General features: G+C 48.2%; 2 protein-coding genes across 7 annotated transcripts in view; one reads left to right on the top strand and one right to left on the bottom strand.

Moving 5' to 3' along the window:
- LOC122389620 (inositol 1,4,5-triphosphate receptor associated 1-like) overlaps positions 1-2977 on the bottom strand; it is a 73895-nt gene extending 70918 nt beyond the window's left edge. For 2 of the 4 annotated variants that reach the window (XM_043381813.1, XM_043381812.1), the window contains exon 1: positions 2607-2977. In XM_043381813.1, coding sequence (XP_043237748.1) covers positions 2607-2679 — 73 coding nt within the window. In that variant the 5' untranslated portion in view covers positions 2680-2977. The remainder of the gene's footprint in view (positions 1-2606) is intronic. The other 2 variants (XM_043381815.1, XM_043381814.1) reach the window with 1 other exon arrangement.
- A 5618-nt stretch (positions 2978-8595) lies between these two features.
- LOC122389615 (phosphoglucomutase-2-like) overlaps positions 8596-26968 on the top strand; it is a 66427-nt gene continuing 48054 nt past the window's right edge. Inside the window, exons 1-6 of one of the 3 annotated variants that reach the window (XM_043381803.1) lie at positions 8596-8802; positions 9244-9306; positions 9519-9775; positions 18849-19041; positions 19531-19791; positions 20092-20279. In XM_043381803.1, the coding sequence (XP_043237738.1) occupies positions 9250-9306; positions 9519-9775; positions 18849-19041; positions 19531-19791; positions 20092-20279 (956 nt within the window). In that variant the 5' untranslated portion in view covers positions 8596-8802; positions 9244-9249. Of the gene's footprint in view, positions 8904-9243; positions 9307-9518; positions 9776-18848; positions 19042-19530; positions 19792-20091; positions 20280-26968 lie in introns of all 3 variants that reach the window. The other 2 variants (XM_043381802.1, XM_043381804.1) reach the window with 2 other exon arrangements.

Below are 26968 nucleotides of genomic sequence, written 5' to 3' on the forward strand. Positions count from 1 at the left end.
CTCCCATGCCACGCACGACGGATTCCACCGATAATAGCTGATTTAAGCTATCATTCCAGAGCTATCACTCGGTGGCATGTGCCCGGAGCACTTCACTTCACTTCATTTCACTTCATATACCGGAGCACGTGCACACACTCCCACCACGACCAACGGACTCCACTAAAATGGCGCAACACGTGGCCGGAAACAGCTGGCACGCGCATGCGCATATCGCTCTGCGCCGTCAAAACGTGCTAAAGGGCTGGTGATAAGACTCCCAGAGATTCGTAAAGCAGGGCTTAGCTACTTTCTTTGGCGCCAATTTCAAATTTGTTTCCTCTGTAAGCATGTCCGGTTCTATTGTGATACTAACGTAAGCACCATATTCAGCATTACCAACTTCTAAAACACTTAAAATGGTTCTAATTAGAAATCCAGCTTGAAAGAGCACTCACTGATGGACTGGGTACTAGCAGAAGTAGACGTTAAGCTCAGTAGAAGAAGAGGTGATCTAAACTTATAATATTTGATGGGAATGATAGCTATCATTAGCACAGTATTAGCACCATGCTTCTTTGTAAATACGTCGTAGGGTTTTTTTGACGCTAAAAGGTGCTACGAATAGCAGCCGTTAGTACCCCAAATGCTAAACTTTTTTTACAGTGCACCAGCGCGGGGCTTTCAGTTCGACACCTCGCTCCTGTCAGTGAATGCGCTTCAGGAGCTGAGCTCGGCAGAACGGTCGGATCCATTCACTGCTCGGGACGATTTCCAGGAAGGTCGCGCCGATACCGCGACCTTCCTGGTGATGAGATGCGGATCGAAAAGTGGAACCCCAGGCCGGCAATCGACTTAATCACAGTACCTGTGGGTAAAATGTCGCCAAACTGAATCGATGACACTCTCTCGGTGTTGCGGTGTTCACGAATTGTTGGGTAGACGGATGTAGTCAGATACAGAGGCAACGTTAGCTCGTAGACTCTGAGCGCAATTAGTTGATTAACGCAGAAGTTGATAACATTGGGCTGTCGAAACTTGGAAGTGACAACAGTTGGAATTCTGAGTCGCTTTGCGGGTGGAATCTGCTTAATTCATATAAATGTTATCTATGTACTGTACTTGCGCCCAGTGAGTGTCTGAGCAGCATGATATCATATATGTTTATGACAGCATAACAGCATCATATATAAACGTAACTAAATATACGCAAGGCGTAGGTGCAGCTATCATTAGTATGGATGTAAATACTGAACATGTATGCGAATGCCGGCTTCTAAGAATAGGAAGTAGTCTTGTAATATAGGTATTCATTGCGTCAGAGCAAACTTTCAAGGGAAAAATAAACGTTAAGATGTTTTGGAGGTGAATCCAACGATTGAGCTGCTTCGATATACGTATAAGATAACAAAGTACTTGAAATTGACTAGTCGGTCTTAACTTAATTAAAAGTGCAGGTATGACGTAAGTAGTAATGTTTGGTCTTAACTATCTGATTATCTTCAGCATAGCGTTAATTAATCTCCTGATTCTGTCCTGGACTGAGTTTAGCTTTAACCTACCCCCGCTTCGACCACATAAATACGTTGTAAAAATCTGATAACCAGTGAGCTACGCTGGCAGCCCTGTCTAAAAGACACATTCAAAACTGTTTTACCGTGATCACAAATCGAGCGTCTTAGTATGGCAGCCTTGCTTGTACTGGCATTTGTCTTCAGTAGCTAACAAATGGAACTGCTCATTGTGCTTCATTCGCAAATGGAAAGGGCACCATCGGTTACTGATGATGCATTTCCCTGTCATGGAAAGATATCCGAAAGCTTAAATTCAAAGAAAGACATTTGAATTGGAACGAGCCCTAACGGGGCAATAGCTATCGCCTGTCGTTGATGTCACTTATTCTTAGTGCGTTTAATTCAATGGAAATGGTGGTTTATAATAAAACGAATAAAACCTGTCTGCCCCCACGCCCCACCTCACCCCAATGTCCCAAATCCCACTTCACGCACCTGTCTGTCCCGCCCCCGCCCATACACCCACACTGGCCTGTCGGTCCCACTCCCACACCACCCGTTCATCCGCCTGTATGCCCCAGCTCACCCCATCCCACCCGGCTGTCCCAGCTCATCCCCATCCCACCCGACTGTCCCAGCTCACCCCAATCCCACCCGACTGTCCCAGCTCACCCCCATCCCACCCGACTGCCCCAGCTCACCCCATCCCACCCGACTGCCCCAGCTCACCCCCATCCCACCCGACTGTCCCAGCTCACCCCATCCCACCCGACTGTCCCAGCTCACCCCATCCCACCCGACTGCCCCAGCTCACCCCATCCCACCCGACTGTCCCAGCTCACCCCATCCCACCCGACTGTCCCAGCTCACCCCATCCCACCCGACTGTCCCAGCTCACCCCATCCCACCCGACTGCCCCAGCTCACCCCCATCCCACCCGACTGTCCCAGCTCACCCCATCCCACCCGACTGTCCCACATCCCAATCACCCACCTGTCTGTTCCACCACAGATAACTGTCTGTCCAACCTCACCCACCTGTCTGTCCCACATCTCATTCACCCACCTGTCTGTCCCCCTTTGTCCCCCTTCATCCCACATCCCATTCACCCACCTGACTGTCCCGCCGAGAAGACGGTCGAGTGCAGTCCCGCCATACCGACCTTTCGTCGGGCGCTGCTTGCCATAGCTGTCACCTTCACCTGCGACCGGTCACCTCAGAAGACACGGCGTCATTCACTCTCAATGAACGATGACGACTGATGGCGAGTGATGACGTGCTGTGACGTACACTGACGTCCAGTGACACCCACTGACGTGCGATGTCTTCCGACCGAGGACACCGTCTCACGCTGCTGTATCAGCCGACTCTGACTGTCCGCTGGAGAACGGAGCGACTGCGCCGACCGAACCGACCCACGACCGACCAGCGACCGGCGACCAGCGACCAGCGACCGACTGAGGAGCGACCGTGGCGCAGTGCCCCGGGGCACAGAGGAATGAGGGGTGACCTGCCGCCGCGGGGAGGGGTGGGTGGGAGGAATGAGAGAGCGTCTTTGTTCGTCTTATAAAACATGGGTGCGCATTGCGCAAACACGGACTGCCCTGTGCGAGCAGTAAAATCATTGGTGGTGCTGGAAGTTGCACTTTTTGGGTAGATTATTCATTGAGGTATTTTGATATTGAGAAGTTTGTTGGGCTAATAACATTTCTATGGCAAATTCATTTCATACCGTTTTTCTTTTATTGCTCGTTTTGAACTTAAAGAGTCTGGTTAGTTATATAACTATTACTCTGTCACAACAACAAGAACATTTGTAGGATTACAAGGCCGCACCAATCACACGCGGATGAGAAAGATGCACAGACACGACACTTGCAAGAACTATATACCTACTGCTTTCTTTTTTCGTTCTATTTGATTAGGTCCTGGCGATCTTTTCGGATAATGTCTGGGTCACTTGGGTTGGGATATCTTGGGATATAAAGAATAACGAGAGACGTTGTGCTGAGCTGATGCGACCACCCTGGCTGTGGTGTTCGCTGCCGCAGCTGAGCCCGCCCCGTGGGACAGACATGGCCCGCATCCGCATAGGCCATCCGGCTGCACAAGCGATTAGGTTCTCCGGAGGGGTATGGTCTTGCTGGAGTTGCCCTTACCAGCTGTCTGGTGGGGTGACTGGCACAAGTTGGGTGGTCAAGAACGGGATATGTGTAAGGAATTTCTGAAAAGGGACAAAATGTGGGTGAAAGATTAGGCGCACGACAATAGGTATACGATCCTGTATCGATTCACTGTGGAATGCGAAAAAAAAAAACATTTTTCTAGCGTGTGTTTGGTCGGTCGATGCAAAGACTCAGAGGAACATAGAATATGAGTGATGACGTTTAATCTGAAAAGGGAAAAAACGACATACGTACCGCTATATCTAGATCAATAAAAAGTTTGCTTTCCCCAGTTCCATGTGCCCTGCGTCCTGACACGCGTCAAAGCTGCTGTGACGTCGCTCAAACCTGTTTCCCTGCTCTGTCAGTCTCCGAGTGTCTCCCATTCGCACACAATAGGCCGGCCTTGACGGCCTGACCCGACCGACACGTCAGATCAGCCCCGGCCGTCCCCAGTATGGTGACAGGCGAAGCACGGGGGAAACGGGGTGGCATCTCCCCTGTTACCAAGCAGGCTCACAGGGAAATTTGGGAAACTTGCGGCACTCTTTGATTTTTTTATGGGTGTGTTGGAAAAATTAAAGCCTCTTTTATTGTGATATAGCATGAAACGATAACGGAGGCACGGCTGTATTGCTGCAGCGTCATCATGGGTCCAGGATCTCTCTAATTTTGATGTTTTTTATGTCTCCAGATGGCATCTATTTGTTTCAGTATATTGTTTTTTTGCTCGAAACCATTTTCTTAACAGGTTTGAACTTTGAATAACTTGACTTGGTAGGCATCACCTACAAGGCAAAAAAGCAAGGCATTTAGCAGCGAGAGCACGTGTTGAAAACATGCCGTGCATCGTTTGTCGATGTTACCGATAAACTTATCAGCATGTTCATCTCATTATGGTAATTGGTGACCAGTTAGGCCAATCACCATTATGTATTCAGGGCTACCGGAGTTGGCTGGTGCAACCTCCACCAATGCTCATTGGGCATCTGAAGGGCGGCAGGTCTACAAATTACCCTATCGTGATTTCTCCTCACTCTGACGTTAATTATCGCGCGTTGGCCGTCGCCGCGGGCCTAACAGCCCTCGCAGATCAGAGGCGTGCTTGTTCTTCAAAGGCGGCGCGGAAGGCGGCGGTTCAACTGACTGTATATTGGCTGTATTGACGATAGGCGATACAGTTAGGTGATTCGATGGACTGTATATTGGCATATTGGTGATCGGCGCAGTGCCGCGGGCATTGTGGTGGTGCTTACAAGCGGTCTGGAGGCATTAACTGAAACACTAGATGCGCTAATTGCATGGCTTTGCGCAGAATTAGAAATGTGTGTTTACAATGTCTAATGTCCAGGCCTGATATGTAGGGAAAGATAGATGCATAGTGCGCACATCATCATCTCAATATTTATGCAATCGTGATAGGTATTTATTGTTGTTAGTCAACAAGAGTCAATCGTTCTATCGAACCTCTATCTGACAACCTCACGTCAGTAGATAACAGCTATACCAATTGTCGACATCACGAAACAGTCTATGTTTATAGCATTACATACAGTACAGACTACAGACAGACCACGATCTACCGTGTAACTGCTTATCTAAACGAGACCCACGGGGACCAATGACCCTCTAGCATCTCCGTTCACTAATTTATGAGAATATAGTCCACTGTGCACTCGACATCGTTTGGCACGGCAGCAGACTGGCTCACCTAACCTTCACGATGAACATCCTGCTGCTGCAGATATTGCTGTCGATGCTGGACGATCTGCTGCCTCTCTCTCTCTCTCTCTCTCTCTCTCTCTCTCTCTCTCTCTCTCTCTCTCTCTCTCTCTCTCTCTCTCTCTCTCTCTCTCTCTCTCTCTCTCTCTCTCTCTCTCTCTCTCTCTCTCTCTCTCTCTCTCTCTCTCTCTCTCTCTCTCTCTCTCTCTCTCTCTCTCTCTCTCTCTCTCTCTGCAATCAATCGATCTTCATAGGTGGTCCGGCTGAGCAATAAAGGAGCTAAGGGACAGGGGCACTCGAAACGGTGATACATCACGGCGTATCTGTGATTTCCTCTGGCATGGAACGTAGGTCACCGCCCACCGGATATATCAGCAGCTGTGACCGCTATTTACCACAGACATTCTAAAGGTTAAAGGTGACGAAATGCTGCCGATATAAGCCGTTTTCACGACGGGCTATCCGGCGAATGCACCTACTTTGACCAAATCTGCACCTAATATCTTTTACAGCAAATATCTTTAGTTTAAGAATTGATTTCAGTGTTTTAGTCGATGATACTCTCTGATAATATGACAAAGGAGGCATATAAGCAATTAGTGCAACCCTAGCTGATAGCTTCTAAGAGATACACTGAACCTAATTTGAGCAAATCTGCACCTAATCTGCACCAAATGTGCACCAAATGTGTACCAGATGGCCGTCGTGAAAACGGCTTTTATTGACAAATGCTGACGAGTGGTGTCATGGCTGGCACGGCGGCACGTCACACTCTGCAGTGCTTTGCATTGTCATTTATTGTTCGGTAATTAACGTTCATGTTATTTTACCTACTTGAAAACATCTCGAAGGAAATAAAACTCACGCTATACTCGTAGGTGCCCCTTGAATGGATAAAACGTACCGAGCGATATAATAATTCTGCGGATATTGCATTTGAAAGATCAAATCTGGATAAAATATCTGGATAAAACGTATTATCGATTTAATAAACCTACGGTTATTGCATTTGGTCCTTGCGTTCGATTAAATTTGCTGCCTGTCTCTCAACGATTCTGCGTGATGAGGATCGGAGCTCGAAGAGTTTGAGCCGACTTGATCTCATCATCTGCCCAACTTCACTCGCCACTCGCTAGCTGTCATTTTACTTCCAGCTTGAAATCGGTTGTATCGATGACTACAACTTTAGTCAGTAGCGCGCTCCTGCTTCTATCGAGACATAGGTGCGCAGTAATGCAGCGCTCCCAGCTCGAGCTAGTGAAGCACTACACATAACACAGTACACCACAGCAGTCTGCAGTTGGTGCTTATAGCATATGTAGATTGATAAACGCTTTGGGAAAAAAATGAATAACTCAATGCCGATAAGAAACCGTCAACATAGACGTGGAATTGGTGTTGACGGGAACGAGGAGTTTCCATTTAATTTGTGTATCACTAATGCTCATTGGTCGAGACTCCAAGTCACGTTCAGCGTATAGATATAATACGCTGAGATGTGAGTTTTCTCGGTAGGTATACATCACGTTCCTCTTGTGCATTCCGGGACTATGAATTATTTTCGCCTCTCTCCTGCACGTCCCTGAGAATGACGGGATGGGCTCCACTTGTTTCTGCCTCGACTAACGAAACAGGTGTTCATGACAGAACGAGATGGCGATACACCGCGCCCTGCTGAACACAGTCTAAAGGTCAGGTCACTACGCTGCGGGACGGACCAAGATGGACGCGCTTTCATCTGGAGTGCCCACTGGAAATGTCACTTTTAAGATCTAGAAATAAATTTGAAGATTATAGGCGGAAAACAATTGACTATCTGCATTGGCGAACGCTCTCAGCTTCGGGATACGAAATCGTGTGAAAGTCTTAGACTTAGACGTAAGTCTAATAATCCATTTGACCGTTTCAACTAACGATTTCCTATTTAGGTATTTGGAATTATTATGACGGTAGATGTTACCGTTCAACACCTCCCATTAGACATGGCTAGACTGGTGACACTGGGCGGGCAGGGTGGCCGGTGGTGTGGCGTGCTTGTGGACTGCGAGGCTGCAGGACCCGTCGAGACAACTGCGTTCCAAGGCCAATGTGAATGATGTCAGTTGTGCCTAATATCGCTTTGTTGGCGTCAAAAGGAATGTTTAAAACGGAACGCTAAACAGCAGTGGTACTGGCCTCTACGGGACAACGACCAGCTGGATGATGAACAGAATGATCCCACACGTGTGCTCTCAGCTCTGTCAGGTGTGTCAAAATAAAATATTTGAGAAAAGTAGGTATCTAACGCTAGTCGGTTGCATTCCACAATCTAAAGCGTAAACAAATTAAACTCGAAAGTTCATAACACTCGTGTCTGATTGCACTGATCTTTTGCGAATCCGATCTTTTGTCCATACGATCATTATGTCGTACGATCTTTATCCATTACGATCTTTTGGCATACGATCATTTTCCTTGACGATCTTTAGCGAATACGATCTTTTGTCCATACGAACATTATGTCGTACGATCTTTATCCATTACGATCTTTTGCATAGGATCAACTTCCTGTTTTTGTTTTGTTGGGTTAGGCCCTTTCAGTCCAATTAGACCATTTCAGAGCCGGGAGGATGATAGGATATAGGGGGAGACATTGGTCTGGGCAGGCACCCTAGTGAGTCGCCGGGGCTGAGCCCGTCCAGAGGACAGGCCACCCAGGTCCCAGCCCCAATTTTTTGTTTGTTTTGTTGGGTTAGGCCCTTTCGGTCCAATTAGACCATTTCAGAGCCGGGAGGATGATAGGATATAGGGGGAGACATTGGTCTGGGCAGGCACCCTAGTGAGTCGCCGGGGCTGAGCCCGTCCAGAGGACAGGCCACCCAGCCCCAAGGCACTCACTGCACCCGGCTACGGGGTGCGCTCCCTCGGGAGCAGCGGTGCCGCTCCAAGGGAGCAGCCCGTATGAGATAAAGTTGCCTGTCCAGCCCGGAGGGGGTTGCGGCGTGGAGGAGAAGTATTTCAGTATCCTGAGGATAGAAGCATGGAACGGTGATCAACTTCCTACGATCTTCTGCCTTACGATCTTCTGCTTTACGATCTTTTGTCCGGGTACCGATTGCACTACAGCTTGTGACTTCGACCGCTGCGTCATCTATACCAATCGTAACGCTGATCATTGTTTGATGACGACATCTATACAAGCCTCCAAACTACTGATAACTGAAGCTTGTAATCCTACCGCTAGAGCGCCGGCCACCGACAGCATTGACCGTCGCCGGCTGTGTTGTGATTCGCTATCGCTGTGGTAGGAACCGGCGCGCGCCGGTGGCTGTCGCGTGGAGTCGAGGGCGGATAGTCGGCGTCGTCGGCGTTTGGGAGCTGCGTGTCGCGTGTGGAGTCAGCTGGAGGTCACAGCGGTCATCGGTGCGCCTGCGCGTATTGTGGTCAGTGAGTCTCCATCGTCCAGTGAGGTCCAGTTTCGCTCGGGAGGCCCTCGAGGGTGGAGTGTTGACCTTCAGTGACACTGGTTGTGTATTTGACGTGGGTGAATATCGACTTCCATCGATTTCAGTGTTGATTTCTTCCAATTGATTTCAATGTGTAGAGAATTATTGGTAAAAGTATACATTGAGTCCGAGTGACTGTTAAAAGATAAAGTTTTCATATTCTTACATTATTTGACATCCTGAATCCAAAAATGATAATACTAATACCATTAGTCTATCGGTGTTTGCTCTTACCAAACCGGAGTTCTTATTTTGATTGTGTGTTCATGTTGTCGATTCGTTGGGCATTATTTCAGTGATTCCCACGTCACCTACCTACACCATACATGTTGACTGTTGCCGATTTTTTTTGTAACATGCTTGTTTCATCTTTCTCAGGTGAAGATGGCTAAGACTGCTGCTTTGGAAGCCAAAATTCAGGAGTGGTTGTCATGGGACAAGGTAAAGTATAAAACGAATTGTTAACAAACAATTAAAATAATATTCTTGAGTGCAGAAAGAGTGCAGTCAGTTTGGCATGGTAGCTTGATAAATTAAATGCCGTATACTATTCAGATTCATACATTTGCCACACCTACTGCCTGTAATTCCATGACCTGTCAATTGTCACCCCTGACCTGACCTGCCCTGCCCTCCCCCTCCCCCTCCCGCAGAACGACGCCACCCGCTCGGAGATCGCCTCGCTGCAGGAGGCCGGCGACTGGGGGCGCCTCTCCTCACTCCTCGAGAAGCGGATGGCGTTCGGAACGGCCGGACTGCGGGGGCGCATGGGCGCCGGCTACGCCTGTATGAACGACCTGGTGATCGTACAGACCACCCAGGGGCTGGCCGACTACCTGCTGAAGACGGTGCCCAACGCGGCACAGCGAGGGGTCGTGGTCGGATATGACGGACGATATCACAGTCGGAGGTAGGTGCGGCTGGGAAGGGGGGGGGGGGGACAGTTAAATCGCCGGGTATGGCAGAGGGGTAGGGCCGGGTAGATCAGTTGGGGACGGGGAGGGAGGTCAATGTGCGGGTAACCGGACAAAAAGTCAAAAGGAATAAAGTCAAAAGACAAATAGTCAAAAGACAAAAAGTCAAATGCAAAAAGTCAAACGGGATAAAAGTCAAAAAGATAAAAGTCAAAACGGATAAAAGTCAAAAGACAAAAAGTCTAAAGCAAAAAGTCAAAATGTGCAAAAGTCAAAAACGCAAAAAGTCAAATGACAAAAAGTCAAAAATGCAAAAAGTCAAAAGGATAAAAGTCAAAACGGAAAAAAGTCAAAAGACAAAAAGTCAAAACGAGTAAAAGTCAAAAGACAACAAAGTCAAAACGGAATAAAGTCAAAAGACAAAAAGTCAAAGGAAAAAAGTCAAAACGGGTAAAAGTCAAAAGACAAAAAGTCAAAAAATGAAAAAAGTATAAAATAGAAAAGTGGAAGTCAAAGTCTGAAATAAAAAGTCAAAAGGATAAAAGTCGAAGCATCGATCTTTTCATCTTTTGAAAAATATTATACAGCGCAACGTACCCTACCCACTGAAGTTGTAAGGAACATGTGAGTACGCGAGGGATTCTGACAGGTACCGGGGTCCGCAGCAGCGGGGCAGGGACGCTGGCTGCGGTGGTGGGGCCCACGCTCACATAATACGCGTTGAGCGCTTCCGGCGTGCACGCTGGCGCAGCAGCAGTGGCACTCTTCCCCGCCCCGATCACCGGCCGCAGCACTGTCCACATCCTCGCCGGTCCTGCCTCACGCAGCTGGTCAGCATAGTATGCCGCGTGGTCACGTCTGATGGCCGCTCGACACTGCCGGTTCACCACCGTATACTCGGCGCGCGGGCCGAGCAGTGCGCGCCGCCGCGCCAGCAGCGCTCGCGTGGCGTCCGTGGTGCGCGGAGCACCGGGCGGCGGCAGCCCCTCCCCCATGGGAGAGGGTGAAAAGCAGTGCCTCCTCTAAGCAGTTTTGACTGGGGGGCCCGATCACGGGCAATGACTAAGGTAACCCCTACCAAAAACGTCTAAGACTAAAAAATGACTAAGGTACCCCTCAGTGACCAGTTTGGAGGATGACTGCGGGGGCTGCAGCTCCCGCAGTTAACATGTTAGAGGAGGCATGGGTGTCGTTTTGTATAGGCATGGTAGGGCCCGAGCCCTACCAATAATTTTGGAAATTTAACATTATGCCTATGGCGTTGCGTGGAAAGAATCGCTTTGAATTGGCAAAAATTTACATTAGAGCCCTACCAATAATTTTCGGAAAGTGTCGCCCCTGAGAGGAGGCCCTGGTGAAAAGCCAAAACCTCAAAATAAAAAAATACCATGTGATTAACGCTTAAATGACGTCAATGGACTTAAAGTAAAAAATACAAAAGACGAGATAATTTCAAAATTTTGAGTTGCAATTTTTTCCCCTCAACTTTCAACCTACCCCATCAACTTTTCAAACGTTCCCGGGTCACCACTGCCCCATCGTGCAATTCCAGTGCTATGGCAAAGTTTTATCTGAAAGTTTAAACGTGCCCGATAGACTGGACGCGGTCCCCTCCGTCCACTCACGCTCTCTGGTCTCTGTACGGTCATCGCTGACTGGTCCAGCATCCAACGCGCTGGGTTTATAGAAATTTGGTTAAAAGAAATGAACATATTTTAATGAACGAATCCATTAAGTAATAAAATGAAAATGATTCACAGGTTATTATTACATGTGGGAGCACTGGCGCTGGAATTTTCTCAATGTTGGAGGGGCTCGAGGCAGTTTGAACTCATTTCTTTCCATGCAACGCCATAGGGTTAATTACGAGCGAGCGAGTGCAGCGAACGAGCGAGTTCTTTTGTGTTTAAAGGGACCCTCCCACCTTCAAAGAAGTTAATGAATTGGCACGAAAGTGATATCGCTCGGTTCAGAAAGAGCGAAAACGAATATCTACCAAATTTCATCGAAAAATATTCACCGGTTTTCAAGATATTAGACTTTTACTTTTGTTTACTTTTTGGGATCTCCGCTGTTCCTAGCGACTTTATTTGAAAGTGCGGCATTTGTTGCGCGCAAAGCAGCATATACCACCGCGTGCTACCAAACGTTTCAGTAAAAGATTTAAAAATCGTTAGATCTCCGCTGACGTCACAAATTCTAAGGGGCATACCAATGCACTAGCCCCTTAGAATCCGAAAACTGCAAGTTTGAAATTCCATATCTCCGAATTAAAGCATTTGTCGATGTTGTGAGTGCCCAAACCGGTATTTGCATGCCATGGCCACCAATTTGGCTATCTCAACTCAAAACTAATGTTAAGGTGGGAGTGTCCCTTTAAGGCAAAAATCTGAGTATGCGCGACCCGGCCCGACCCGACCCGACCCGACACGACCCCATCACGCTCTTCAAACCCTTATAACTCAAGAACCGCATGCCGCATCGACAAGCGGTCTTCTTTGCTGAATACCACTTGGATGTAAAAGTTGTATGGCATGGACACCATGTTGTCTGAGTGTCGATCTTGGCACGTGGCGCGTGCTTAAACTTGGGGTACTTTGCACACACCCGAAAACTATTATCCTCAATAACCGCACAACGGCTGGACCGATTATTTGACTTTTTCATTTGATTTTTATCATTTTGACTATTTTGCCGTTTTTTCACTTTTTGTCTTTTTGACTTTTTGCATTTTTGACTTTTGGACGTTTTGACTTTTTGCCATTTGACTTTTTGACTTTTCGCGTTTTTTGACTTTTTGCCATTTGACTTTTTGCTTTTGACTTTTTGCGTTTTTGACTTTTCGCCATTTTGACTTTTTGCCATTTGACTTTTTTGCTTTTGACTTTTTTCGTTTTTGACTTTTCGCCATTTTGACTTTTTGCCATTTGACTTTTTGCTTTTAACTTTTTGCGTTTTTGACTTTTTGCCATTTTGACTTTTCGCCATTTGACTTTTTGCTTTTGACTTTTTGCGTTTTTGCCTTTTCGCCATTTTGACTTTTTGCCATTTGACTTTTTGCATTTTTGACTTTTGGACGTTTTGACTTTTTGCCATTTGACTTTTTGTCTTTTGACTTTTATCCGTTTTGACTTTTATCCATTTGACTTTTTTCCATTTGACTTTTATCCATTTTGACTTTTTGCATTTGACTTTTGTCTTTTGACATTTTGTCTTTTGACTTTTTGTCCTGGAATCCAATGTGCGTGGGGACGGCGGAGCGGGCGGGAAGGGGAGGGAGGGGCTGATGTGATGGGTAGCTTACAAAGTGAGCGTAAACGTCACAGGATCAGATGACATGACGTGTTGTGATAGTTTTATTCAGTTCAAGGGCAGTTTTAAGAGTCATGCGCTCGTGCTTGCGAAAACTTCTCGTTCTAGTGCTTTTTTAGAAGATTGCGAGGACGAGATAGTTCGAGGTGCGTTTACGGACGTAGTGGGGACGTAGTTTGCGGTCATTGCGCAACTGAAGTGGCTTGATAGCGATTCTGCTATCCAAGTGTTTAGGATAATAGGATAGGTGAATTGTCCATCTGATGAATTCTTCGTTGCGGTCGGTTCCGCCACACATTTACGCAATCTTTGCTCTGAGATAGAAGAGACGTGTAAAGATCATACGAAAGAACATTCATTCTCTCGAGTTGAATGTTGGTGGTTGACCCTAAAATGTTCAGGAGAGGTTGATTGCGCAGGACTTCTTGGGGACCAACGAGGGATATGTTCAAGTATTAACGGTTTGTTTAGATCAGATCGGGCGTCTGGGGGATATTGTATGTAAGCATATACAGAGGAATTGTAAACAAATCGACGTGGGGGTCATCACTGACTTCAAACGGTCTCCAGCTCGGGATATCGCGGACAGGCATCTGATTTGCCAGGCTGTAGCACCAGGATGGGAAATACTTTTCGCGATACCATTCATATGTCGTACTCGTATACCTGGTATGGGACGGTTTCGTTAAAGTGATTCTGCAGTTGTGTTCTAAGCTACCGTCAGTTTGACACGACGCCATCATATGCTCTAAACGGCATGTCGCTAGGATATGCCATAGCTACCTATCGTATGATAACCTTCACTCTTCGGGGCTATGCTTGTCAGTTACATGCACCATAATTACTCTCAAGCCCCAGCGGTTTCAATACGCTCCGATCGGAGCTGCTTCCACCGGTCACACTCGATTGCTGCTATCGAGCGGAAGTCAGACTCGTTGCGTCAGGCTCGGTTGCGTCAGCGTCTTTTGGCGCTTGGTCAGTTCACGAGTCAGAGCTCAAAGGGGCACGGGGATACTGATCCGATTCAGCGGATATGATTCTGCGGTGTAACTGTCCATGGAATGTGACATTCCCAGTCCCGCTACCTTCGTGGAAGTGTGAGGTCATCGGTGAACTGGCTGGTGAAATGTGAGGCACTGTGCTGGGAAACACGAAGTAGATAGTGGTGCATATCATATTAGTAAGTTAAGCATTTAGATCAATAACAAGAGTGATTGAAGTAAACTTCCCATGTTTTAATAAGCTTCGAAGACGTTTGCGCCCGCTGATGCCTATCTACTACTACTCGCACTACAACTACTCGCACTCTTCGTACATTTTAGATTTTAGAAGCGAATTACGCATGCTGTTGGTAGAGGTCGTGTTTTCTTATCTACCGACTTATCGATACTGAGTGCGTCGCTTCCGTTCGGCTTCTTTTCAGCTCCGGAACCACCGTTCGATTACTATCCACTTTGAAATTGGATATCGCCAGTCCTCTAATTCTCTAAAAACCAGAGATGGCTGGCTATAACATCTGGCTTATAACATCCGAACATTCTAGATTAGACCCGACTTTTCTGGACCTCCGCTACTGCGACCATTTTGGTCGTTATGCTGCCTTATAACAGTCGTTTCTGCGTCATTGGGGCATGCGGGTCACAAAGCATATGAATAGTCAATGACTGTTGCTATGCTAGAGAAGAGCACCCCTCATAGCAGCGAATGACGTTTACGTTAGCATGTTTTGAGTGAAAGGCGGGCTGAAAGACGAATGTTTATTTTATGATTATCTTTCGGCTTTCTATCATTGCTAGTCATGCTGGTTCAATTTCACTCTCTGATGACATATTTAGAGACCGTTCTCTATGCATTGGCGACCCCGTCAGGATTCCTCCCCCCCCCCCGTGTCTCTATGTGACCCAATGCCAGTGTCGATGTCCAGACGTCTGGACCATGGTAACCAGTTCGTCCTCCTCTCGCCTGACATTGACCACCCCCTCTGTCTCCTCCCATCTCTGCCCCTGACCGGCGAATGTCTGCCTCCCGTCACTGTTTACGCTCAGTCTGGTATGGGTCTGAGATGGTACTCTTCCACGTGGTCTGTGACCTTGGAGGTCACGACCTCGTGCTTTAAGTGGTCGTCAGAATAACGTCCTAAATGTAACGTGAGACCGGCCCGATTCGTTGGTAGTGCCATAGCAAGGTGTTACTGCATTGAAGTTTACACTCTTTTGAATTAATGGCAAACAGTCTCAAGATCTTTCTCCCAGGTCATTGGGTGCGAATGTGGTAGTTAAATATCGCCGTAGTAACTCCTGGACGTCTGGCTCATTTTCCTGGCTGTTACCGATTACCCAGCATCCACCAGTTTGTGAAACAGCCTTCATAACCTCATTGGATCTGCATTGTCATTCAGTTCCCATTGCAATGTCCAGAAGGCTCTACCCACGTCATACGCCTAATCATACGCTGGTGAACGCTACAATAGCTTTTCGCCACGCACATGGTCGGTACACTGCAGGGTCCATATGCACTCTGATCGCTGTATCTCTCCTCGACATCATGTACCGCTGCCAGAAGCCCGTCGCTGTCCTCCCGCTCATACCACCGGAACCCCGTTGGATAACGCGGCTCTTTGCAGTCTGCCCGGCCGCCGCGATAACATAGCAGCAGCCAGATTGCTGCCAGCCGTGGCTTTGATACGCCCTCAGTTGCCGAACGTCACGCCCGAACACTAGCGCTCGTTCCGTCCGACCCGTTACGTTCCGCCCTGTCACGTTCCTCCTCGCACCGTCACGTCGTCACCTTTCGTCACGGTTCTTCGTTACGAGCTCAGTGGGGGGTTTCTGTTACAGGAATGGTTGGTTAGCTGGTCGGCTATAGAGGCACGCTCCAAGTCGGGGATGAGATGGGAACGGGAAGGGGGAGGGGGCTGTTCGTCAATGACGTCACAACCGGACACGGTTCGTCGGAAGGTCATCTCAGGCTCAAAAGAAACGATATATACCATTCGAAAGCTTACGGTGAGCTGAATCCAAAAATGTACCTATTTTTTATCAAAATCGATCGATGGCCTTTTTTGAAAATTGCGTTTTTCTAAAAACTTAATAATTTTTTATTCAACGGGCTGTCCCGGACATTCTTGAAAACATAAACATGTATTTTTGAGTTCCAGTGAAAGCTGAACGCCAAAAGAACAATATTTAGCGAAGCAATATTTCCAAACATTAATATGCGTCTCCCACAGCCGAAAATAAGGCGCAATCACACAGCTCAGTGTCACGATGGACCAAAGTCAGCCACACAGAAGCGTGAAATGACCCTTATCGACTCGCAGACCCGGCGCTCTCGGCCCGCCTGACCAGCCACGGAAAGAACGTTCGGCTCTCGTTCTACTAAACAAATGTCAAAGTTGTCAGTTTAACTGTCCACATCGCTATTAAAGCTATTCAGGATACCTGTGAAGAAAATTCATTGTTCTGTCATCTTCACATCATGCATTAATTTGCATCTGCTCATGTCTACTTTGCTCAATTGAGCTTGGTATCATGCCCATATAAGGAAAATTGGCCGCGCTGAAATGTCAGAGGCTGCACCGGCCTCAGCTCGGGTGGAGTGGGGGTAGCGACCGGCGGGGCAGGGTAACCTTTGACCGGTCGCACGGCCGAGCAGCTGTCACCAGTACAGCCTCTGACAGTGAAACCCCGCTCACTTCCCCTGCGCGGGCACTGATCGCAGCTGGATGGAACAAAACATGTATAAGAAAAATGTAAATTAAAGCATGTTGTAAATCAAGCAGAACAATGAATTTTTTTCACAGGTATCCTGAGTAACTTTAATAGCGATGTGGACAGTTAAAGTGGCAAATATTACATTTGTTTAGTAGAACGAGAGCCGAACGTTCTTTCCGTGGCCGGTCAGGCGGGCCGAGAGCGCCGGGTCTGCGAGTCGATAAGGGTCATTTCACGCTTCTGTGTGGCTGACTTTGGTCCATCGTGACACTGAGATGTGTGATTGCGCCTTATTGTCGACTGTGGGAGACGCATATTAATGTTTGGAAATATTGCTTCGCTAAATATTGTTCTTTTGGCGTTCAGCTTTCACTGGAACTCAAAAATACATGTTTATGTTTTCAAGAATGTCCGGGACAGCCCGTTGAATAAAAGATTATTAAGTTTTTACAAAAACGCAATTTTCAAAAAAGGCCATCGATCGATTTTGATAAAAAATACACTTTTGGATTCAGCTCACCGTCAGCTTTCGAATGGTATATACCGTTTCTTTTGAGCCTGAGATGACCTTCCGACGAACCGTGCGGACTGGCTGGTCTGATGACCAGGGAGACGGGTATCGAGTTTCCGATTGATATGTCTCGGGCTCCGGCCGGCACGGCGGCTCCGAATTGATCTTGGTTTGGTATCGTATCGGGGAGGCCGGTTCTGTTCCGATAAGGAACGTAAACTTTGAGCGCGGCCAGGCTGGTGCTGGGTAGCGCTGCTCATTGGTCAAGTGGCAGGGATCAGGTATCCGTAGTATCTGTCGATATCGAAAGAAAGGAAGCATAAGATGTAACCGGAAGGATGAGGTGCAAGTGTGGAGCTGTTTTACGTGTACCTAACCCATGCCACTGCTGCGCTCACTAGTTGTGAAGATTGTGCAATGGACGGCGCCGAATTCATTGATCGTTCAGCTCAGCTATCTATCTTTTACGTTCATTTTGCCTACCCCTTTTTGATAGACAATCCCCTGACACGGCGAACCACAGTGACGCAAAGGACCGATCATGCTGAATTGGTCCACGACATCGGATAAAATTTAAGACCCACCCCGGGAACATTTGAGCCTCCCCGACCCCCGTTGGCTGTTGGAGTGATGAATTGCCGACATCTGTGTCTGCACTTGCAGCCGTGAATAGCAAACGGCGTTTGATGCCTATAAGATGTGCCTATGTGTATGTCTATCTAACTACATATATGCCTACATATATAGACATTTCAACTTTTTTGATGAAAGGAAAGCTTTGTCAACAGCGGCGATTACTACGGGGCCACGCTTTGCATATTTGCTTTTTATTTACCAAGAGGACTGACGGCGATGATTGGTATAGATATTGTTGATGCCATTATCCACTCCGAGCTCCGATTTGATACCACGCACCCCCTTACCAAGTATCATCTCATCATCATTTACTCCTCAAGTTCCGCCTGCCACCCACTCCGCAGCGCCTCCCCCCCCCCCCCCCCATCATTACTCTCTGGCCCCACCCCTGCTGTGCCGCCGCCCGTCGCAGTCGGCCGTCGGTGGGGGATCGGTCACCTCTGCCATGAGCGCCCCGCCCGCGGCGCTATATGACCTCTGACAAGGTGATCGGCGCCGACGACCACACGCCGGTCGGTGGCTGCAGCGGCCCGGCACCGTGGTCAATAGAGGGAGGGGAGAGATAGGCTGTTTGAAGAGGGTTCCTGAAACGGGGTGAAATGAGGCAGATTATGAGTGTTGCTTTGATGTCATGTGAATTGAAATACAAGATCAATAATGGGATAGAAATATGAAGCTAGCGTGATGTTGCAATATTGAAAGCAAAGTCAGCTGTATGGCGCTATATTTGCAGACTGCGGCGGAGGCATATATGATATGGCTTCGCGCAATCGCCACTCAAATATATTGGCCTCTTTGGCTCTTGGTGACCGCCATATAAACATATGTCTCCCCTATATGCCTGATCTCTCTACCCACCCCGACTTTTTCTTACCCCCCACCGTTCTCTATCGCCAGGTTCGCAGAGCTGACGGCCAGCATATTCCTACACCTGGGTGTCAAGGTGTGGCTGTTCGCCAAAATCTGCCCCACGCCCTGGGTGGCATTCGGCACGCGCTACTACCAGGCGGCCGCCGGCATCATGGTCACGGCCTCACACAACCCCAAACAGGACAACGGCTACAAGGTCTACTGGGACAACGGCGCACAGGTGAGCCATCCCGAAACGGGACAACAGTCCTGAGCGGGACAACAACCCTAAACGTGACGATAACCCCAAACAGACAATGGCTACAAGGTCTACTGGGACAATGGAGCGCAGGTGAGCCAGCCCGAAGCGGGACAATAACCCCAAACGATACAAGAACCCCAAACAGAATAACAACCCTAAGCAGTTGAACAACCCCAAACGGGACAACAGCCCTAAACGGGACAACAAACCTCAAACAGTAGAACGGCTGCATGTGGACGGAAACAAGGTGAGTGCACCCCTATACGGGAGAACAGCCCCAAACGGTACAACAACACAAACAGCATAACGGCTTCAGGGTGTACGAGGAAAACGGAGCTCGGCTCGGGTGACCGTAATTTAGCTGTGCTAGCTCGCCACTCACCCAACAAGTGTTGGACATAGCTTATGAACTTCTTTATGACTTTTTTATGCTATGCTTTACTAGGTTTGCGTGTCCTTCTCCCACAGATAATCCCTCCGCACGATTCTGGCATCCAGTCGGCGATCCAGGCGCTGCTGGAGCCGCGCGCCACCTCGTGGGACACGTCCGTTATAGGTGGCGCCACTGACCCGGGCCCCGAGCTGACGCCCGCCTACATGGAGCGGCTGTCGGCGGCCATGCGGCAGCCGCAGATGAACGCCGACAGCCCGATCCGCTTCACCGTCACCTCCATGCACGGTGTGTCTCACCCGTACATGTGTGAGGCGTTCAAGGCGTGCAACTTCAAGGTGAGGGCAGTGAGGTGTGGAGGGGCAGCCGGCAGGGAAGGAGGAAGAACTGGTTGAACCGGTGGTTATTTTGATGCTGGTCCTGGTGAGGCGGGGAGAAGAGCGGTTGCTTGGTGTGACTAGATTAATGCGTTATCGTTCGGTAGAAGTCGATGAGGTCTATGATATACATAAGGCGTCTATTGTACAAACCAAATGGTGCTTCGTAACGGTGTCTAATTGTGCCCGGCGTGCCACCCTTCCACACATCTGAGGTCTGACTTCTCTAACCCCTCTGACCTCCCCTCCCCCCCCCCCCAGCCGTTCATCCCTGTCAGGGAGCAGATGGAGGCGGACCCGGAGTTCCCGACCGTGCCGTTCCCGAACCCGGAGGAGGGCAAGTCGGCGCTGAACCTGGCCATGGCCACCGCAGACGCCGGCGGCAGCACGGTGATTCTCGCCAACGACCCGGACGCCGACCGCCTGGCGGTGGCCGAGAAACAACCCAGGTTCGTGGCGTCGCCGCTAGGTGGCAGGCAGAGTAACGGGCTGACAACCTTGCATGAACAGCTTATGACAGTGACGTGGAGGTTAGGCTACCTTGAACGGGCCTACGATCATCAGAACAAGATAACCGGTCTTGAGGTCTAATCCTTGTTCAGGCTTTGGAATTCATCCTTCCCGGGTGATGCGCTTGATCGGCAGGACAGGCTGTCCCATCGGGCCACTCGCGTCCCACCGGGACACTGCCGTCTCACCGGGACACTCCCGTCCCACCAGTACGGCACCGTTCCGTGCTTCTATCCTCAGGATACTGAAATCCTTCTCCTCCACGCCGCAACCCCTCTCCGGGCTGGACAGGCAACTTTATCTCATGCGGGCTGCTCCCTTGGAGCGGCACCGCTGCTCCCGAGGGAGCGCACCCCGTAGCCGGGTGCAGTGAGTGCCTTGGGGCTGGGTGGTCTGTCCTCTGGACGGGCTCAGCCCCGGCGACTCACTAGGGTGCCTGCCCAGACCAATATCTCCCCCTATATCCTATCATCCTCCCGGCTCTGAAATGGTCTCATTGGACCGAAAGAGCCTAACCCAACAAAACAAACCAACAAACCAGTACGGTCTCTGCTGCTGCTGCACACCGTCGGTGGTCCACTCAGCCCAATCCTATTCACTACCCTATCCATTTCATATTTCTTCAATAGCCTTTGCAGACCGAACAAGCTTGCTCTCAACAAAACAAACTGCCTAAGTTCGTAGCGTATTCGCTAGATGGCAGACAGGGTAGACCTTAGACGGTGTTCAATGTACTGGTCGGTGCCCAACAGCCCTGGTTCGTTGTGAGGCCGCTAGATGGCGTGCAGGGTACCAGAAATGGGTGGAGATGTCGGAGGCTAACGAGACTCGAACTATGGTTGTGAGGATAGAGGTGCCAACCAAAATGCGGTGTTGATGCGTAAGCGGTGCTCAGCCGTGCTTGATTGCAATCTGGGAGGCCTGAGTTAATAGCAGGATAAAGCAATCATTATCGACCAGATTCTCCAAGAACGGTAGATGACCATTTTGGCTTCCGTTCCGTGGTTTCCGTCCTCAGCATAATCAATATCCTTTTCCACGCCTAAACCCCCTGTTCCGGGCTGGACGGGTAACTTTATCATGTGCGGGAAGTTCCCTAGGAGCAGGCTCGTAGCCGGGTGCGGTGAGAGTCATGGGTCTAGTGGGCCTGTCTACTGGATGGGCTCAGTCCCGGCGACTCACCAGGATGCCTTACCCTGACCAATGTCTGCCCGTAATTCCTAGCATCCTCCCGGCTCTGCCATGGTCTTAACCCGCGCATGACTGGGGTATTTTCCATAACGCGAGTGACTGAGGGGAGGCTGTCCAGAGCCCCCCTTCTATCTCTGAAACTACTTGACCGATCGTCAAAATTCAAACGGCGTCTGATAGCCCTGGAAAAACTGTCGAGCGAAGCCTATTTTCATTGACCTCGGGTCACCGATGACGTCACAGGTCAGGTCAAAGTAAAAGTTATCGACATTTTTGCTTGTTTACAATTTAGGCTCTGGCCGCCGGCTAACATGTCCGATCAGGTTCATTTTTGGTTTACGCACTCCTTGATATATGCCTTAGATACCCTGAGGGTACCGAACTTTTGCTTCGAATTTTTCAGGTCAAGGCCAGGTCATCCTAGGTCACGAAAATTGTATATCATGTATCGGTCACGTGACACATGCTTAATGGTCCATTTTACACGTAGATTTCGAAAATAATGTCGTCTGTGTCATTTGAGGTCATTTTCATCTGAATTTTCCGGAGGTCAGGTCAATTTCAGGTCAGGAAAGGTCAAATTTTAAAAATGAAATTTTTCAACAAAAAAGGTGCCCATCAGATGCAGTTTGGGCTAAGAAACACGATGGTGCCATTTATATTGCTGTAGGATGTCAAAAACGTACTAAAAATGATTTTGAAAAATATATAATTGTAAAATTTCGGCAATAATGCAAATAACTTGGCTATTTTTGAAGATAGGTATTGGGCTGAAACCTGCTAGAGCAAATTAGTGTGTGACTGTGTTTTACCGCATATATTCCGGTTTTTGCGAAAAATTAAAAACTTTATTTAAAAAATCAAATTGTAAAAACCAACTTTTTTGTAATTGTAAAAAAAAATATTTTCCAAATTTTCAAAATTTCGAAAATGCGAGACAGCAGTTTGATAGCTACGTGTAGGTATTTGTAGTCCACTGATGCAAAGAAATTGGATCTAGCTTTAAAACTAAGCTCTTGAGAGCGTTTGCCGTAATTCAATATTTTGCATCAAAATCGCTCGACATGACGTCACTCTGACGTCATTTCCGACCAAACTATGGTAGCTAAAAAGTTGAAATTATTTTAACACAAGGTGTCAAATTGATGCCTCTGAGGGCACTGCAAGTTTCGTGTTGATCCGTCAAACTGTTTAGAAGATATTGCCGAAAATGTGAGGGGGGTTCTGTGGAGCCCCCCCCCCCCAGTCTTGCGCGGGTTAATAGACCGAAAGAGCTGAATCCAACAAAACAAAACAAGCAAGACCCTTCCGGAGGCGTATTTGTGGATTTTTTTCTTCTGTCACTCTGGGTGAGCCGAGATCAAGTCCGCCAATGACCCATCTGACCACGATTCGCACGTGTAAAGCTCAACTCTCGCTTGCTTGGTTGTCGCCCCAAAAGGCGAGTGGCTAGTGTCATTTAATTGATAGTTCTATATCATGCCATTTTGCCAGTTTTTGGTGACATATTCCACTAGGAATGTATGAAATGGGTACCACCATTGCGGTAGATGGTTTATTTTTTTCGACTCTGTTAGTGATCTGGGCTCAATCTTATAAACGCCGTGGAATGGATATGGCAGCACTGGCTGAAGTTCAGCTGCAGAGAACGACTATTAAATGCAAAATGGTTTTCACGCATTTCAGTCCAGCGTAATTTGACGGTCTAAAGAATCATTTCGTTGAATCAGATAAACCTTTGTCAGCACTGGTATCACTGTGAATGTTACCAAATGCCGTAAATAGAATTGTACGGCATTTTATAAGATTGGGCCCTGCTCTGTAATCCCCCCAGTTGCAAGGGAGGATATGTGGTGGACCGCCTCCAATGCCTGAATGGTAGTGCTGTCCGCCCCTGCAGGCTCCACCTGTCGTGAGAACAAGGGTTGAGCCTCTGCGCCGTTCGCACCGCGCCCCAGGCGATACTGCCCTGCGTTTTTACGGCGCTCGCGTTACATAAGTCAGCGGGCCGGGGCTGGTGGAGCCAGGGTCCGTGAACTCTGAATTCTGTCCTTATCCTTGAATTTTCGGTCGGGCGTTAGGAGTTGTAACGAAGGCAACAGCTGCACTGGGCGTGCAGGATGTCATAGACGGCAATGGTGATGGGAACTGATCATGCGCTGATGCAGCGGGATAATTTTCCAATCGGCTATCCCACGGGAGGAAGCTAACGCGTCGGCGCACCATGAGCGCGTTAGTGCAATGTCCCTATTTTGTCATCACATGGTCCTGAAGAGGGCTCGATAGGTCGAAAGGGTCTAACCAAACAGGGCGCCCATGTCAAGCATTTTGTTTGTTTGCACTCAATGGTAATCATAGTTCATGAATTTCTGAATGTGGGGGTGGGGTTATTCCATCCTCCCATTCTCCCATTGTACATTGACCTTTGAGGAGCTCACGACCTGACAGATTGAGAAAGATGAATTGGTAATAAAATGGCAAGATTTAGGATCGTTATTATCATTTATTATCATTTAATATAAACTAGACTTATTATCAAGTTTATCGTTAAAGATAAAGCTTTGGATACTTACAGTATCTTGATCACTGTCGATGGCATCATGTCGTCGATCAGTGATCAATGTCGATCAAGTCAAACACCAATCAAGATACGGTATGTATCGAAAGCTTTGTCTTTCAAAGAAAATTAAGTTATTATCGTCATTTTATATCCGCCATGGATCCGTTACCATGAATTGGTTATAGTTGCCCTTTGTTCGAGACCGCTCATTTTCACACTTATTGCCTGTCAGTTTTCAGCATAATCTACTTACGGCAGTGAATGCTATTGCTTATAGACGCATCTCTAATACGCCAAAGGTTCGTGGTTCGCAATGACAGTTTTCTAGAAATATCCAACATTCTACAATTTAGAAAATAGTATCCTCCGCAATGGATGTTTCACATTTTTCACGTAGGTCTTCTGAGGTCAAATTGCTTAAGTAGTATTACTAAGCCTCTAGTGCAATACGTGTCTGCCCCAATGGGTTTGTCGACACCCTTACCCTTCCTACCGTTAGTGAGAGCCCTGCCGGGGCCGTGCCGCTCGCTATTTGTGTATGACGGGGGTGGCCTGCCGTCAGTGGCAGCCAGTGGCGTTATATAAGTCGGAGCGTCCGCCGAAATGTGTCACCGGTTCATGGACCAATTTTGACGCTCACTCGGAGTACTCGATCGGGCAGTAGAGGTCAAAACTGGAGATGTCAATCGGGCACCAGCTAGGTATTGTTTTGTCAATACTTAGCTAATGCCAAACCGGTATTTTGTCTTTTTCAGTTTTGATGTTTTGGGCGCAAAATGACCACCGCAGTCGACGCGCCCGTAAACCCTAATGAACGAACGATCAATTTTGATGTATTGTTATTTTGCTGGTTTCATGAATTCCCATGCTTTTGGCTGGCACCTATTTGGCTTGGTTACCGTTTCCCAATGATCTAAAATTCGCATCACTAAGGTCACAGCTTCCCCCGCACACTGTCGACCTTAGTATGGCACCAAAAGGTCACCAAGTGACAAAACTGTTGCCTATTTTAGCGTTTTGGGGCCCCGCTGTTGCATAACTCTCTGCCACGTGTCTCATGTGGCTCTCATCGCCCAGGCAGTGACCTCTTTTGTAATTTGTTTTATTAATTCGTCCCGCTATGGACTTAATTTCTCGCGTATACAATTGAACTCTTAAACGCCGCATGCCGTCTGACATACGAGCTGAAGTATTTAACGACAGCGGCTGTTCACTGATTTGAATGCAATGCAAATGAGTCTCCGTAACAATATTCAGCTGTTTGCGCATTCAGCTGTTTGTCAATTCATTTGTTTGTATCCCACGCACTTGGTGTGGCGCGCGGTAATCGGGTATAGAGTTTATCCCGGAACAAAGTCCTATGGGTGATGGGGAGCGGTGAGTGGCCGGGTGGATGACCGCTGGTGTCCTGAATAATATATAACTTAATGGTATATGTATATTTAAACAGCGTCGTACTCGTGACCTGAGCACGGGATGAATACAGCAAACAAAAAGGGACGAAAAATAAAGTGCATAGATGGGCGATGCGTACTAAGCACGGCTACTATTTTCAGGCAGTGAAACGTTTGAATGGAGGAAGAATGGATTTAAACTGGTAAGAGTTACCAAGTATTTGGCTGCAAACAAACGACAAACAAACGGCTGCATTAATTAACTCTAAGAGATCTTCATCAGAGAAAAAAACGGCCGTCGATATATGCATAACATGATGGTTAATTTTCAGCAGTATAGGCACAATGAGGCGCAGCTAAGTTGCCAAATTCGGTTCATCGCAACGTTTGATGTTAGCCTTTCCTCATCAATGTCTCTGTGCCCACCATACGGACCATAAGATACTGAAAAGTGAAATTTAGCTGGCATTGCCCTACCATTGTGTTTGCACATGGTTGTGCTCAGATATTTAATTGCCATTTACGATAAGGGCTTGGTACCGCTGTTGTGAATAAATTATCATTGTGCAGTAATTGATAGCTCCGACCAGCCGTGTACCCATGGACGCCTCCTCTGGGAGCCACGTGTGCCGCGGTGTCTGAAGATAGTTATCCCGGCGGGTGCACAGAGTTTGACCCTCCTCTGACCGACCCCGGTCCAAGCTCTAGGTCCCGGAGATGACGGAAATGGTGAGCAGAGAGGCGACCCACGGCGCCGGGTCGTTGCTCTGTGTATGGACGTGGGGAGGTGGATGGGCCAGGGAGGAAATCTTATCTGCGATCCGTGCACTCCTGACGAAATGATGGACGAAGGGGAGGATGCACGGATCGGCTTCAGTCCGATCTATGACCCCGGAGAGCAAGAGATGGTGGGCGTAGCTCGGGCCGGGTCGGTATGACACCGACAAAGCTGCTGGATGTGATAGCTCTCGGAGGTGCGGCTGACTGGTATATGGCTACTGTGGCTAAATTAAATCATTTCCGATCAGTATACGAGCTGCTGGCTAAGCACAATAGCACGTCGATGTCCTATGCCGATAATATGCGTGTCAGACCGATATCCCAACGTCGAAATTATTCAGTGTGGGAACGGTGGGCGCCTTTTGCGGGATTTGCGGGCGCCTTTTACAATACCTGACGCCTACGTTTCCTCAATTTCGGCCTGTTTTATAATTATTAAGTTTTTTTTTTGTACAGCCCACCGTGTGAACTTCTGACGCATCTACACTGTTGCACTGTTGCTATTATTACTTTAACTTGCCAACAGCCGTTTGTGGCAGGACATGGGATTTTAGTCATTACCGTTCCTTGGTAATACCTTCAGGCGCGATATGGTGGGCTGGTCTTCAATTGTCTTTGCAACTTAATAACCAGGAGTTCCCATGGATACCTACTTCTGGAATCGGTATGCTAAATTAGTACGCCAATCAATTACCGCGTGTAC

This window comes from Amphibalanus amphitrite, unplaced genomic scaffold (assembly GCF_019059575.1).
Source record: "Amphibalanus amphitrite isolate SeventyFive unplaced genomic scaffold, NRLGWU_Aamphi_draft 000365F_arrow, whole genome shotgun sequence".
NCBI lineage: Eukaryota > Metazoa > Arthropoda > Thecostraca > Balanomorpha > Balanidae > Amphibalanus > Amphibalanus amphitrite.